We start from the raw sequence: 14,293 nt of genomic DNA on the forward strand, positions 1-14,293 counted from the left end.
AAAATTATTATCTTTAAAGTTTAAGCATTTAATAAGGCGGAAAGCCTTGCACCGAGTGGATAGTCAAACAAACTGAATCATTATAAATACATTATTTTATATTTATTACTTTTCAAAAAAAAAATCTTATTACTTTATTGTTATAGCACTGGAGATAAATAACAAGGAAATGATTCCGGATCAGCACCATGATCGAAACCTGTTGCTGTAGTATGTAAAGTATTCTGGAGAAGGTATAATATGTCACTGTACATGCATGTGGGTGTGCGTGTTTTATGTGTATAGATATTTTAAAATGATCACGCATGATATAACACTGTCCAGACCGGCCCTGTAAGGAGAGGAGGAGGAAACAGTGAATACATGAGCTACAGTGGATCTCTCACCAGCTGGATCACAAAGAGCACAGGTAACAATAACACACGTACCAGTTGTTGCATTGCAGGAGTGTTCAAGTAGAAAAACAACAATAAACACAACTACAATGTTTTGGTTCTATAACACTTTTCTATCATTACTTTATTATGGATTAATGGTGCAGAGTTGTTAAGTGTGGATAATAAAATAACAGATTAATGCAATAACAAATTGTGCTTTGTTCTCAGATGGACAGCAAACGGACAGTGGTAGATGAGATGAGGAGAGTGAAGGAGGAAGAGAGGCAAAGAGCGAGTCACAGGCAGAGCCTCGTTTATTTCCCACTTTTTTAAAAATCTGTTGCCTCGTGGATCCAAGCGCTGTCACAGATCTTTGCATTTAATTATTATCCCATAACACTTGTTTAATCAGCTACCAGCTCTCCTTTGGAGATTTTAACGTCTACAGTCTCAGCCCCCCAGCACCATCAGCAACAACCCATCAACAGCAACACTGAACCCCATGAGGTAAAACAGGGACTTCTTTTGCTTTGCATTGTCCCCTCCTGATGACGATCATATTCTTTGGTGTTGTTCTGAGCTCGTTGGTAACCTTAATAATTTAGAAACTGCACTTTGTGTTTACTTGTGTTATCTTTTTCCAATATTTAAATTTGTTTGATGATCTGTGTCTCTAACTTTTATTATGAAAGGTATGAAGAGGAAGTGACCTCTTTTGCGCGACACGGTCGCGTGCTCGAATGATTCATCTGGCTTCCGCCAACACGTCATCGTAAATAACCATCTACATTTTGTGTAGCAAGTTTTAAAGAAGCTCTTTGGAAAAGAAAGCAGTTACGAGCTAACAGAAGCCTGTACGCGACGCTGTCGGAGACGGTCAGCTCGTCTGAGTGTGGAATGGATGATGTAACGATCGAAGACGATGATTCCACTTTCCATGTGAAGAAGCCACCCTTAAAAAACCAAGACTTGAGTTCCCTGAGCCTAACTGGTAAGCGTGTACGTTTAATTAACCAGCTTAAATGATAAAGAATATAGGAATACAGTTACTAACGTTCGTAAGACGTATCTGTCTGTAGCTCATGTTAAGGTGGGATGAAGGCGACATGTTGAGCTGTACATAAACCCGCAAACATTTAGTATTTTATTCTTTTAAGATTGTATTTATTGAAAAAATGTTGTTTCCATCGTTTCGTTGTTAAAATGTCACAGCTACTTAGATTATTGTTTATTTCTGTTGTAACTGAATTGCTGTAGTTGAGGAGTTCGTGGCCCATTATGGCTGGTACCTGGTGTTTGGAGCTGTGATGTTCTACCTGCTCATTCTGCACTTGAACAAGAGGAGATCAAGCCAGCGCAGCCCAACGCCACAAGCCTCACAAGGTCAGCACAACTCACTTTATATTCGTGCAGCAACCACAGTATTACAAAGATAAGAATTATATCAGCACGAAGTGCAGCTTCTCGTATCCAATGTTATGCTGCAGCAGGACAGTGAGAGCTTGTTCAACGTTTTCAGCAACAAGTCAGGCTTGTTCCTCGTGGGTGTAGGACGCTCTGTGGCAATTAACAGCTGAGTGTGACGTAGCACCTCTACGTTTGAGTCTTCAGCCAGATAAAGTGATGAAAGGAACAAGTTGTTACCTCCAGCTGGATAATTTACTGGTTGATCTACATTCTTGTCCTCATGTATGGTCACAAACTCTGGGTCGTCATCAAAAGAACGAGATCTCGGATCCAAGTGGTGGAAATTTGTTTTCTTCCCACAAGGGAGGTATGGTGCTGACCACCTTTAACTGGTTCGTGCTCTGAGTTTGACGTCACACTGTGTGGCGCTTCAGTGATTTTTGTAACCCGGTGTGTTGCGCCACATCCATTGAGCGCGAATTTTTTCCGAGTTTTTTGTGATTGTCCTGAATCTCTCTGTCTAAATAACCTTACCAGTGAAATTATAGGCAGATCCTTTGTTAGTGGGCAAACTTACAAAATGAATTAGGCTTCAAATATTTTTTCCCTGACTGTAATGGTTTTACTGCCATTTTAATTAAATTCCACTACAGAAACTTGGGGATATACAAATGTATACATTTAGAGATGTAGAAAGACTTTTTAAACCACGAGGCTTTGTGGAAAACTCTTTGCAAAAAGCACTCCTCAAAGACTTCGCTTCCTATTTTGACTTCTTCTCTTCCTATAAGAGCGTGTATGTGGCGGTAATGCCTATCGTTCAGTAGAACCCTGCAGTGACTTCCTGTGCTGATGACATGATGTGGACTGGTTCTTATATAGTGCTTTCTACTCTAACTGAGCACTCAAAGTGCTTTATGCAGCCTGCCTGAGAGCAACTTGACGTTGGATCTTGCTCAAGGATATTTGACATGCAGAGTGGAACAGACGAACCTGAACATCATAGCTGATTAAACTGTGGATTCTATTCTGTACCAGAAAATCCTGCAGAAAAACATCCAGCAATTAGTTTGTACCCTTGAGCACACTTGGGTTATTGGCAATGACCTGAAACGCGCTCACAAGACCACCTCTAAATGATTAATTTAGGAAACAAATGTGTTTTTGAAGTGGCCTGATCAAAGTCAGATTAAAATGTTTCAACATGACCTTAAACAGACTATTCATCCTCAAACTCTACAGTGTAGCTAATTTAAAAGAAAAAAGAAAAAAATCCCCCCCAGGCGATGTCAAATATGCATTGCTGTTACTGAAAACGATCCACTGGGGTTCTTGCTGGCAAGAGTTGCACAACCATTAATTAGGTTAGGGGGCAATTACATTGTCACACTGGCTCAGGTGTGTTAGAATGTCTTGTCCTTAATCAGTTAAATCATTTACAACAGTAATGGATCACAGGCCCATTCAAAGTTCTCCAGTCCGTTCTCTTTTTGATGTATCGAATCCCGTTTAGGTTGTGGGTATCGGTCACTGTTGTTATCCAGGCTTCAAGGGTTACAACAGCTTTTTCTTAGAGAGGAATAGAATAGAATGCACTTGTTGTCACTATACAGATGTACAATGAGATCCAGAGCATCTCCAACTCAGTGCAAACATGTGGGAGAAGAAGGGGGGATGAGGTGCACATTTTGTTTGCACACAGGTGGCTGTAGGGAAGGAGTTGATGCTGTGTTCTCTATGTAATTAAAGGGGATCTGGTGTTATATGCATTTTGTAAGTCTTTGAAAACAAATTTGGGACACATGACGTTTAAAAACCTTTTCCACATATTTCTGAATTTTTCTGTTCTCAGTTCTCTTTCCATGTTTGTTTGTCTCTGTCCTTGTAATGTACTATATGTACTATATGTACTATAGCTAGAACGTCACGCAATATTATTTGACTTGGAAGTCCTTAGACACAAGTCTGATTTTTCGGTTACTACATCTGTCTTTACGAAGTGTCTGATCTGTAGGTATATAGAAAAATCTGCCCTTGGTAACCTGTATTTCTCTTGAAGATATGTTATTAGATATGTTATTGCATCGTCCTGATTTAACTTTCGATTTCTGTTTGTTACATAAAGATCCAACACTGGTGGAAAGGAGAGAAGAGGCTATGGCAGCAGCCAGGATGAAGATGCAAGAAGAGCTTGATGCCAAAGCGTCCATCTTTAGAGAGAAACAGAAATTGGTAGAGTTTGTAAAAAAGAAAATCAAAGAAGGATGATTTTCTGTCAATATCAGATGTCAACACACTGTTTTTATTTAATTTGTGGACAGCAAGAAGAGGAGAAGAGGAGGCAGAAAATAGAGATGTGGGAGAGTATGCAGCAGGGAAAGAGTTATAAAGGAGCTCCAAAACTCTCTCAGGTAATTTTTCATCTGAAACATTTGTATTTGTGCTGCTCTGTGAAAGGGTGTGTCCTCAAGTACGGCTGTTATGATACTCGTTCATTTAACAAGTTATTTAGACAATTTCAGTAAAGCTTGTGAAGTTAAAGTATATTTACTCATGTAGCTGTTGACGTGGCCTCACATTGAAATAAAGAAGCGATCTGATTTCCCGCAGTTTCCACGCAGCCATACATCACAATGTAATTAGTTTGTTGAAGGGGTCAGGTGTCATCTCTGGCTTCTACTTCTTGTTCCAGATCGATTCCCTAGTATTTCACCTCGTAATGTAAGCTACACTTACAGTTTCCTCGAACTCATGATTTTAGAAGGTTTTTCCTGTTTAGCTACATGCACAACTGCAGGTGCAGGTGTATGTATAACTTGTACATATCGTTCTAGTGTAAATGTAAATGTGTCTGTTATTGTGTAAATACTAGGGGTGCAACGACACTCGTATCGATATTGAACCGTTCGATACAGAGCTTTCGGTTCAGTACGCATATGTATCGAACAATACAACATTTTTAATTTATTTTATCAACTTTTCTTCTGACGATGCTGTCTGTGTTGAGCGCTCAGTGGATCTGCGCTCGACTACTTCGCCAAGGCTGCACTGTCGAGCGCAGATCCACTGAGCGCAGCGCAAGCTAGCGGGACTGTCACTACCCGATCCGTACCGGAAACCCGATCGGTACCCCGCATGCGCAAATCTTACGTCACTTCCTCTCTTTGCCAACATTGCGACATTCAATATATTTGAATGATACGGTTAGCGCCCAGTTAGCTCCTAGCATTTCTCAACAGCTCTGCCTCCTTTTCGACTGCCCGGGACATTTAAACAATGGATAATCCGTATACAAACAAATTCATGCTTTTCTCCTCAACAGAGAGCGTCCCCCGATTGAGCAACAGCGCCGTAAAATAAGAAGAATGGCGCCTAATTACAGAGTTAATAATACAGACTTTGTAACATGTCACGTGACAATTCAGCAGCCAGATGAAGTGTTTACTGACAACTGACAGTGACAGCAGACATCATCATCACTATTCCAACAATCCTCTCCACACAGACGAGCATAAACACACTCGACTATCACTAAATCAAATTTAACACGTTTGTAATGACGCTAATTCAGTTTACAATAGGGTTAGACCGCTCGGTCAGCAGGTGGCGGTATCCTCGTACACTGGGGAGTAAACTGCCATTAAACGAACAGAAGAAGAAGAAAACCCTGCACATGCGCGGTACAGATCGGGTAGACCCGATTTGTACGGTCCGACTTTGCACATGCGCAGTAAGGATCGAGGAGTCCTGATCTGTCACTATCTTTTTATTTATCGTTTTTGTCTACATTGTATTACAATGTTTCATTATTGGAAACCTTTTAAGAGATGCTTGTTATTCTTAACATCTCAACAGATACTCTGACCCGTAACTATCGTTACGGTCCGGATCGCGTAGTGACAGGAACAGAAGTTAAGCTCCTTGCAACATGGCAACTGCCTCAACGCTAGCCGAAATTGAACCTCCCCCACCCTCATTCAGATCTGGCGTTTGGAACTATTTTGGTTTTCATGTGAAAACCTGATATACTTTGAATCACCTTGTTGTTGAATTGTGCTATACAAATAAACTTGCCTTGCCTTGCCTTGCCTTGATATGTTTAATATGCTGCTGAGAATATAGCCCAGAAGAAGCGTATAGTATAGCTTTTATTTTGGAAAGAGCCATTTCTCTGTAATGGACTCTTTTCCAAAGATGAGGGATTTCTCCATCAGATTTATTTTTTATTACTTTGTTGTTTCAGCAACATTAAATTTAAAAACTGTACTTTTGAGTTAAAATATATATTTATAATTTTAATAAATAACAAATTAAAAAGGCATGAACATTTTTTTGTATCGAAAAAATATCAAACCGTGACACCAAAGTATCGAACCGAACCGTGAATTTTGTGTATCGTTGCACCCCTAGTTAATACTTACGCTATTGTGTTCCTCACACACATGGAGAGATGCCAAACTGCCTTTTATTGTTCTTGTAACAGTGACAATAAAGATTTTATTCTAATATGTGTCACTGCAGACTACTGAGGAGACCAGCTCATCCCAGACGATGCTGAAACCAAAGAAGGACAAGAGGCCTTTTCGCAATGCAGGTACGTAGTAGATGAGGTAGGGTTTGTTTATATGACTGACATATGTGCTGAGGAGGCAACACAGTTACAACCCCCCCATATGCAAATGAAGCACGGCAGCTGAACAACAGGCACTAAAATAAGAAAAACAAAAATCCCTCATTTGAACTAGAGATGGACCGATCCGATATTACGTATCGGTATCGGTCCGATACTGACCTAAATTACTGGATCGGATATCGGAGAGAAATAAAAAATGTAATCGATCCATTAAATATCACAAAAGCACCTCACAAAACTTGCAACACGGCGTAACTCAGCTGATAACCTTTGCACGTCAGAGCAGTGTGCTCACGTGATAGAGCGGCTGTGGCGTGCAAGACCTGTTGGCGGTCTGGTTTAGCATTTGTAGCCTCGCTACCAACCCGGCATTTCATCTCCGAGAAAGGTTTCCCAGAGAGAAGTAAAGCAAGTGTGTAAGTTCATCTCTGAATGTTTGTAAAGCATTCCCACGTTAAGCTTAACAACCGATATATGGAGCGACTGCCTCTTCTTGCTGCTACTTCAATCATGAAACTGATCAGTGATCAGCTGATCGGCTTTTCTCTTCTTTGTTTTTGGCCCACTTTGCACCAGAAAGAGGAAACCAGCGGCTGAACAACAGCAGCACGTTTAAGCTTGATAAGCTGTTGTTAGAAAGTAATATTAAATAAATTCTACACCAGGATCTTTTTCTACGTAGCTGACGGCTGTAACTGTGCAGGGGCGAATCTAGCAAAGTTTAGCCAGGGGGGCCGATAGGGCATGAACAGGGAAAAGGGGGCACAAAGACATACTTTTCTTTCTTATTCTCATTTAAAATGTCGAGCTTTTAATAATTAATTATCTGAATCTTACACCCAAAGTTTTTACCTGATGTAAAATATATAGAAGTCCATTACTGTATATAGTAACTGTTAAGTCTAATACACTCTAGTAAGCCATAGTACTTTTGGGAAGATATAATCAGTGCAGTCTGCAGTTCTGTAGAAGAAAGATGTTATATCTATTTAATTATTGTAGAAAAATAATTTATTTCTGTGCATTTTTTTTTTTTACACATGCATTAAAGTAAAGTTGATTACATCGATTAAGCATCATGAGGTGAGGGGTGGTTCCCTATTTATTTATTTATTTATTTATTTATTTATTTATTTTGCTGGGAGTTTGCAACCCTATTAGTTAGGTTGTTTAATATTCCTGCTAACTACTCTTTAAAACACCAGAATAGGGAGGATGGTGCAGGTTTAAGTTTATTAGATTGATGAGTGTTGCTAACTATGAAACATTTTGGGTGCAGTGTATTTTTTGAATACAGGTATAGCAGAATAGCTTTAGTGTTTGTTTGTTTTTTAAAACTTGACTATGAACTTATACACAATGCAGCAAGATATTAAAAATTACACTATATCGGATTCATATCGGTATCGGCAGATATCCAAATTTAGGATATCGGCATCGGACATAAAAAAGTGGTATTGGTCCATCTCTAATTTGAACGTCGGGAAGTTCGGGAGAATACAAAGAAAAGGACTGGTTTTATAACAGTGTTCTGTAAATACTTCCTGTCAATGATTCATGGAATATGGTCTACATGTGGAGTCGGTGGCCTTCTATGGGTGTTGGAGAGCTGTTCGAACGATCACCAGATGTGTGACAAAAGAATCTGCTGTGATGGTAATGACACTCTGCGCTCTCTTAACGGTCTCCTACTGCAGCTATTTATCAGAGGGGTGCAGAAGGGTTAAAAAAAACTCAAGTGGTTTACAGCAGGCACTTCACTGAATTTAAATCCATGTATGTAATCCACACATTATTAGTAAAACTACTGTTAAGATGTACCAAATTTCCCCTTGTTTTTAGGATTATTCTATTCTATTCTATTCTATTCTATTCTATTCTTCTACGTAATACATTTAACAAGTTGTGTTATTAAAGTGTTTATTTATTCATCGTCAGGATTCAGACGATTCTTTCCCATAAATGTTTGCTTGGTTATTCCCTACATTCAGGTTAAGGGGGTGTGATCATAATGAAGCTTTGATTGCACAATAAGATAAGATAACTCTTTATTATCATTGCACATTCATGCTTAGTACAGTAGTATAACGAAATGGGACAATTGTCCCACGTCAACAAAACAGAGCACAGTAAACTTTAGATTGGATAAAAAGTGCAAATAGGTATGGCCTAATATATTAAAGAATGAATGTTTATTGCACATTATTTCCTACCAGAAAAGCCCAGGGAGGTAGCTAATCAGGTCAGCTGTTAGCATTGGTTAGGGCTATTGCCTTGTTGTAAAGGCTGTCCTTGAGTCTGTTTGTCTGTGACCTCAGCAGCCTGAATCCAGACAGCAGCAACTTAAACACCCGGTGTCCTGGGTGTGTGCAGTCCTGTAGGATGTTGCAAGCGCAGCAAGCGCTGCATAGGTCCTTTAGGGAGGGCAGAGGCTGTCCAGTGATTTTTTTGGGCCATATTAATGACCATCTCAAGTGCCTTTTTGTGTGCCATGGTGCAGCTGGAGATACAGTACAGTATGTCAGCACACTTTCAATGGCACAACAGTAGAAGACGATGAGCAGCTCCCTCTTCAGGTCCATTTTTGGAGGATTCTCAGAAATTGGAGACGCTGTTGGGCCTTCTTTAAAACCTCTCAGGTATTTGAGCTCAATTGGAGGTCGGTGTCTATGTGCACACCCAGGAACTTGAAACTGGACATGCTTTCCAAACACTTCCTGTTGATGCTGATGGGCTGTAGCACTGACTTCGTCCTTCTGAAGTCCAATACCAGGTTGTTGTCTGCGCACCAATCCAATAGCATCTGAGCCTCAGCTCTGTACGCTGTTTCGTCTCCCTCAGAGATGAGCCCCACAGCGGTGGTGTCATCTGTGAACTTAATGACTGCATTGTCTTGGTTGGGTACTGACAGAGTCATGTGTGTACGGAGTGTTCAGGAGGGGACTTAGTAAACAGCCTTGTGGAGAGCCGGTGTAAAGGCTGATGAAAGCTGAGGTCCCACTCTAACTCTCTGTACACAGGCCAAGAGAAGTTTCTGATAAAAGGAAGTCCAATATGCAGCAGTTTTACTGTCCGTCTGTATCAGTTAACGTAGAACTAAAGTCAACAAAGAGCAGCTTGTTCTTCATATGCAGATGATGTTGTTTTGTTCTTGTCAAACCCTGAGCGATCTGTTCCTGTACTCTTAGATGTGGTGAGGTCGTTTGGGGAAATCTCAGGTTATACAATTAATTGGCAGAAGAGTGAGTTTGTGGCTTTAACTTGGATGTTGATCTTTTGAAAATTTTGCCTTTTAAAATTACAGACAGATTGAAATACTTGGTGTTATTTTGCCTAAGGATCCTAAATTGATCTTTAAGTTGAATTATCTTGAACAAGTTGAAAAATTGAAAAAGGACATTGAGAAATGGAGGGCTCTCCCTATTCCCATGGTAGGTCGCATTAATGTAATCAAAATGGTTTCCCTTCCTAAATTTCTATATTTATTTTTAAACTCACCTATCTTTTTGAATAAGCAACTTTTTAAAGTGGTCGACTCAGTAGTATTACCATGTGTTTGGGGCTTTAAAGCTCACAGGATACCAAAAGTTCATCTATGTAAGTCTAAACTTACGGGTGGATTTGCTCTGCCACTGTTTCAGTTTTATTATTGGGCTGCAAACGCCAGAACTCCTGCTCACTGGCAGGAAGGGTACAGAAAGGTCATGTCTGCCGAGACCCCACCCCGGGTGGTCACAGAGAGTGGTGGGGTGGAGAATCGTTCCCTCCCTGCTCTTCTTTTTTCGTCCTCTAATCCGCGAACCAAGGTCAATAATTTTATAGTTTCGAACTGCGTTAAAATCTTCCGTCAGATCAAAAAAGGTTGTGCTCTACCGGACACTTCGATCCATACTCCAGCATATTGTAATCATGCATTTCCACCCTCATGTTTAGACGCCTTATTTGAGGTCTGGACACAGAAAGGTATTATTACTCTCAAAGATTTATATATTGACAGGCAGTTTGCATCATTTACTCAGTTGCAGAACAAGTTCTCTCTCCCTGCGTCACATTTTTTTCATTATTTACAGATAAGAAACTATGTTCGTCAGAGTATCCTAAATTTTCCATCTCTTCTGGGAGAGGGGTCAATTTTTGCTCTCCTTCTGAGCTCCCCGGATTCTAAAAAGTTGGTTTCTGGTTTTGTGAAAGCTTTTTCTGAGTATTTAAATTTTAAATCTGACTTTTTGAAGATGGCATGGGAGGAGGAGCTTGGTTTGCAAATAGGAGATGAGGTGTGGGAGAGGAGTCTGTGTAGGATCCATTGTTGCTCTATAAATGCAGGCATCGGTTGATTCAATTCAAAGTGCTTCACAGACGTCATTATTCAAAAACTAAACTCCACAGGATTTTTCCTTCTATCAGTCCGATATGTGATCGTTGTAAACTTGGAGAAGGCTCTCTCACTCGTTTATTTTGGACTTGTCCCAAATTGCATAACTATTGGTTGGACATTTTTAAATGTTTTTCTGGTATCTATAATCGCACATTAGAGCCGGACCCAATAACTGCATTGTTTGGATCTTCCTCTTCCCTTTTGCACCTCAGCTCTGCTGCACAAACTACAGTTTTGTTCAGAATGGTAATTGCTAAGAAAATTATCTTGACTCTGTGGAAGTCGTATATTGTACCTCAATTCAAAATGTGGCTGACAGAACTGACTGCTCTACTGCACATGGAGAGGATTAGTAGTAATTTCTTTGATGTGTGGCAGCCATTTTTAGACCATGTATTAAAACAAAGTCCTGTTTGATCGATCACCAATAACTCAGCCTACCACCTTAGCGTTTTATTTCTGTTTATTGCCAGTGTTGAAGTAGTATTTTTGTCGTTGCAGTGTAATCTTTTGCCTTATTTGTGTGTTTTTGCCCTTGCTGCTGTGTTGTCTGTTGCTTTTTTGTCTTTTTTTTTCCCTTATATCAAAAAATCTCAATAAACATACTTAAAAAAAAAACAAAAACAAAGTGCAGCCTGGTGTAACGCCCTTTGTTGTTCTAGCTGGGAGATTGTGGTGTGGATCGTAGTAACAGTGGTGCCTTCAGTTGATCTGTTTGCTGTATGCGATCTGGAGTGGGTAGAGTGTTGGGTGGCAGCCAGGACATCATGTGGCGTCGGACCAGTTTCTCAAAACACTTTAATCCCAAGAAATGATTGTGTAGAAAATACTATTCCTGACCTGATAGACTCAACCTTGTTTACAAAGAAAGGAATTGATTACATACGTCAGCAAAGGCTTTCAGGGTGGTCGACTGTGGTACATTTAGAAAAGAACTCATAGTCTTAAAAATATATGCGTATATGCGACACCACAGGGGGATCTTGTGGGTGCTGCAAGATAAGTCTAATATGGCATAATGTGTTACCAGTGGTGTTCTTGGTGACTTCGGTCCCAACTGCTTTTAGATCATTAACAAGCTCCTCTTGTGCAGTTCAGGGCTGATCCACCTCCTTTTTCATGATTGTCCTCACACCATGAGCAAGGGTGCATGTAGCTCCAGACCTTGGGTTATTGATGTTTCTTCTGTTTCTGAATAATCACAGTTGTCACCAAGCTTCTTGTCGATGGACTTATATAAAAACATTCCACTGTTTAGTGATGTACTCAATAAATACAGGACTGTTTGTTAAATATGCAGTCATCCTCCGCTGGTGTGAATAAGGGTCAAAATCAGGCAGGTAAATAGTTATGCTTACTAATGAATGATCAGATAGACCTCCTTAGCCCTCATTCACTTCTGACTTTTCAGGAGATTTGTTGGATACAGATTTTGCAGCTCTTGTGGGAGGCGTCTTTTTCGAGGTTGTACAGAAAGTAGGAATCATTAAACATGAACATGTACCAGTGGGAGCTGAGGAAAGACCGTCCGCTCAGTCTGACTGTATCATGTGACGTTGTGGAAACTTTTTCAATGATGACAATATACACATTGAGTTTGAGCGGGGGAACCTGCAGTCAGCTGAGACTGAAGAAGGCAGTTGGATGATGACGAAACGTTTCTCCCAGTGATAACGTTATATCCAGAGGAACCGAGTCAACTTGGAATTTCCTTAACTGCATCAAGTCTGTGAAGGTTCTCAGTCATCCAGGTCATCGTAGTTAACTGCATCGAGACATTTCTCGTTGATATTCTCTCTATATCATTAAGAAATTAAATGAATGGAATTACCATCAAAAATTAGACTCTTTTTTTTCTTTTTTTTTCCTTTGGAGGTGAGCACACTTGAAAAGAAGTTTGAAAGTGAACAAATGATCAAATAGTTTTTCCCTACTGGAATATTGGCTTTAAGAACAGATCAGCTGAAACACTGATTTGAAGTTTATTACAAAGCAAAAACTCAAAAAACCTCAACTCTCTGCGTTTTAGAACAAAAAGCTTAATTTTGTTTTAATGTGTTAAATGTTTCTTTTGTCTGCTTCCTTTCTTCTTTGCATGTTTTACAGATTACAATCCCCTCACTGGACAGGGAGGAGGTTCTTGTTCCTGGAGACCTGGCAGGAGAGGACCCTCATCTGGTGGATGAGGTTAAAAAAGGTTGGAGGCGCTGGACTGCTGGACCTTTGACCTCTGACATCCTGATGTACACACTGGCTGTGGAAATTAAGCTGATAATGTCACCTATCCCATGCTTTATTAGAGTTGAGAATACTTCATAGTTGTTGATCAGTTGGCATAATTGATGACATGTACCTGCACCATGTTTTATTTCTCTTCGGTGTTCACTTTCAACCCATTGTATGCTTTTAGTAGATAACTGAACTGAAAATTATTTGCTTGTCATGAAGCCATTCCTATAAACGGTTATAACCAGTAGGGTTGGCTGATGATTTTCACACAACCAGTGTATGTGTGTGTGTGCGTGTGTGGGGGGGTCTCCTTATATATTTTATTTTGTTTATACCTAAGTGTGCCACTATAGCTGAATAGTTTATATTACTCCAGGACTCTAGCTGGTGGATAAAACAGAATGAAATTGAACTTTCGGATTATATAGTTGAAAAAATTGATATATAAAAATGGAAGGAGGTTCTGTACATTGTTGTGCTCATTTGCATTATACAATAAAGAATACAGTCTGCAGGATTTTAAATGTGTTGTCTTATTAACAGTTACTGTATTATTTACATTGTGTGTAATGTGGAAACCAGTACATTGTGCTTCTCAGACACTCCACAGCATATCTTTGAAGAACTGAATGTTGTTGTTACTGAAGCAGCAGTAACACCACAGTGTTCTTAAAGACAAATGGCTGTGTGGAGTCTAAACACTGTAGTGTGAAAAGTAAAACAGCCGTTCAGGAAATGACCTTGAGCTTTTTCATTTCACACAGACAAAAGTTCATCAATGTTCGGGGTCGGGCTCTGAGCTGAGGAAGTCCTCAGGATTGAGTCAAGGTGTTTATCAGTAAGACGGCTCCGGTGTGATGTTTTTAGCTTCATCAAAGAGAACAACTGTTCACACAGGTATGTGCTGCCAAACATGGAGAGCGTCTGAGCAGCTTGGATGCGCAGCTGCGGCATTGTGTCGGGGATGAAACGTGCAAACTCGGCGGCACCCGCTCTCTCATATTTTCCCCTCAGTGTGTCATTGCACTGGAGCTCAATCGACTCCATCTGGAGGTTCGGTGGTGCGCTTTCCACATCAACTCCAAAAGGATTGGCAAGTAGTTCAAACCTGCTTCTTTGAGCTTCAAAGTCAGCAGATCGGCGTCGGAACTCGGCGGCAAGTATGTTGAGCGGTAGAGCGCTTCTCTTTCGTGGTCTGGCAGCTGGGGAAGTGGCTCAAGGTTTCTTTCTGCGTCTCCCACAGACTCAGCTTGGTTTGAAACGCCGTCACCG

At 40.3% G+C, this 14,293-nt stretch overlaps 1 protein-coding gene across 1 annotated transcript; it reads left to right on the forward strand.

The window, feature by feature from the left end:
* The first annotated feature begins 1,103 nt into the window (after window positions 1-1,103).
* Window positions 1,104-13,532, forward strand: selenos (selenoprotein S). Its single transcript, XM_085358937.1, has 6 exons — window positions 1,104-1,368; window positions 1,635-1,760; window positions 3,910-4,016; window positions 4,106-4,195; window positions 6,306-6,378; window positions 12,899-13,532. Exons 1-6 carry the CDS (start codon window positions 1,275-1,277, stop codon window positions 12,982-12,984), a joined length of 576 nt encoding a protein of 191 aa, XP_085215063.1. The 5' UTR covers window positions 1,104-1,274; the 3' UTR covers window positions 12,985-13,532.
* The last annotated feature ends 761 nt before the right edge of the window (window positions 13,533-14,293 follow it).

Source organism: Diplotaxodon limnothrissa, linkage group LG1 (assembly GCF_057381915.1).
Source record: "Diplotaxodon limnothrissa isolate DT_005_m linkage group LG1, D_limnothrissa_male_GT1.1, whole genome shotgun sequence".
NCBI lineage: Eukaryota > Metazoa > Chordata > Actinopteri > Cichliformes > Cichlidae > Diplotaxodon > Diplotaxodon limnothrissa.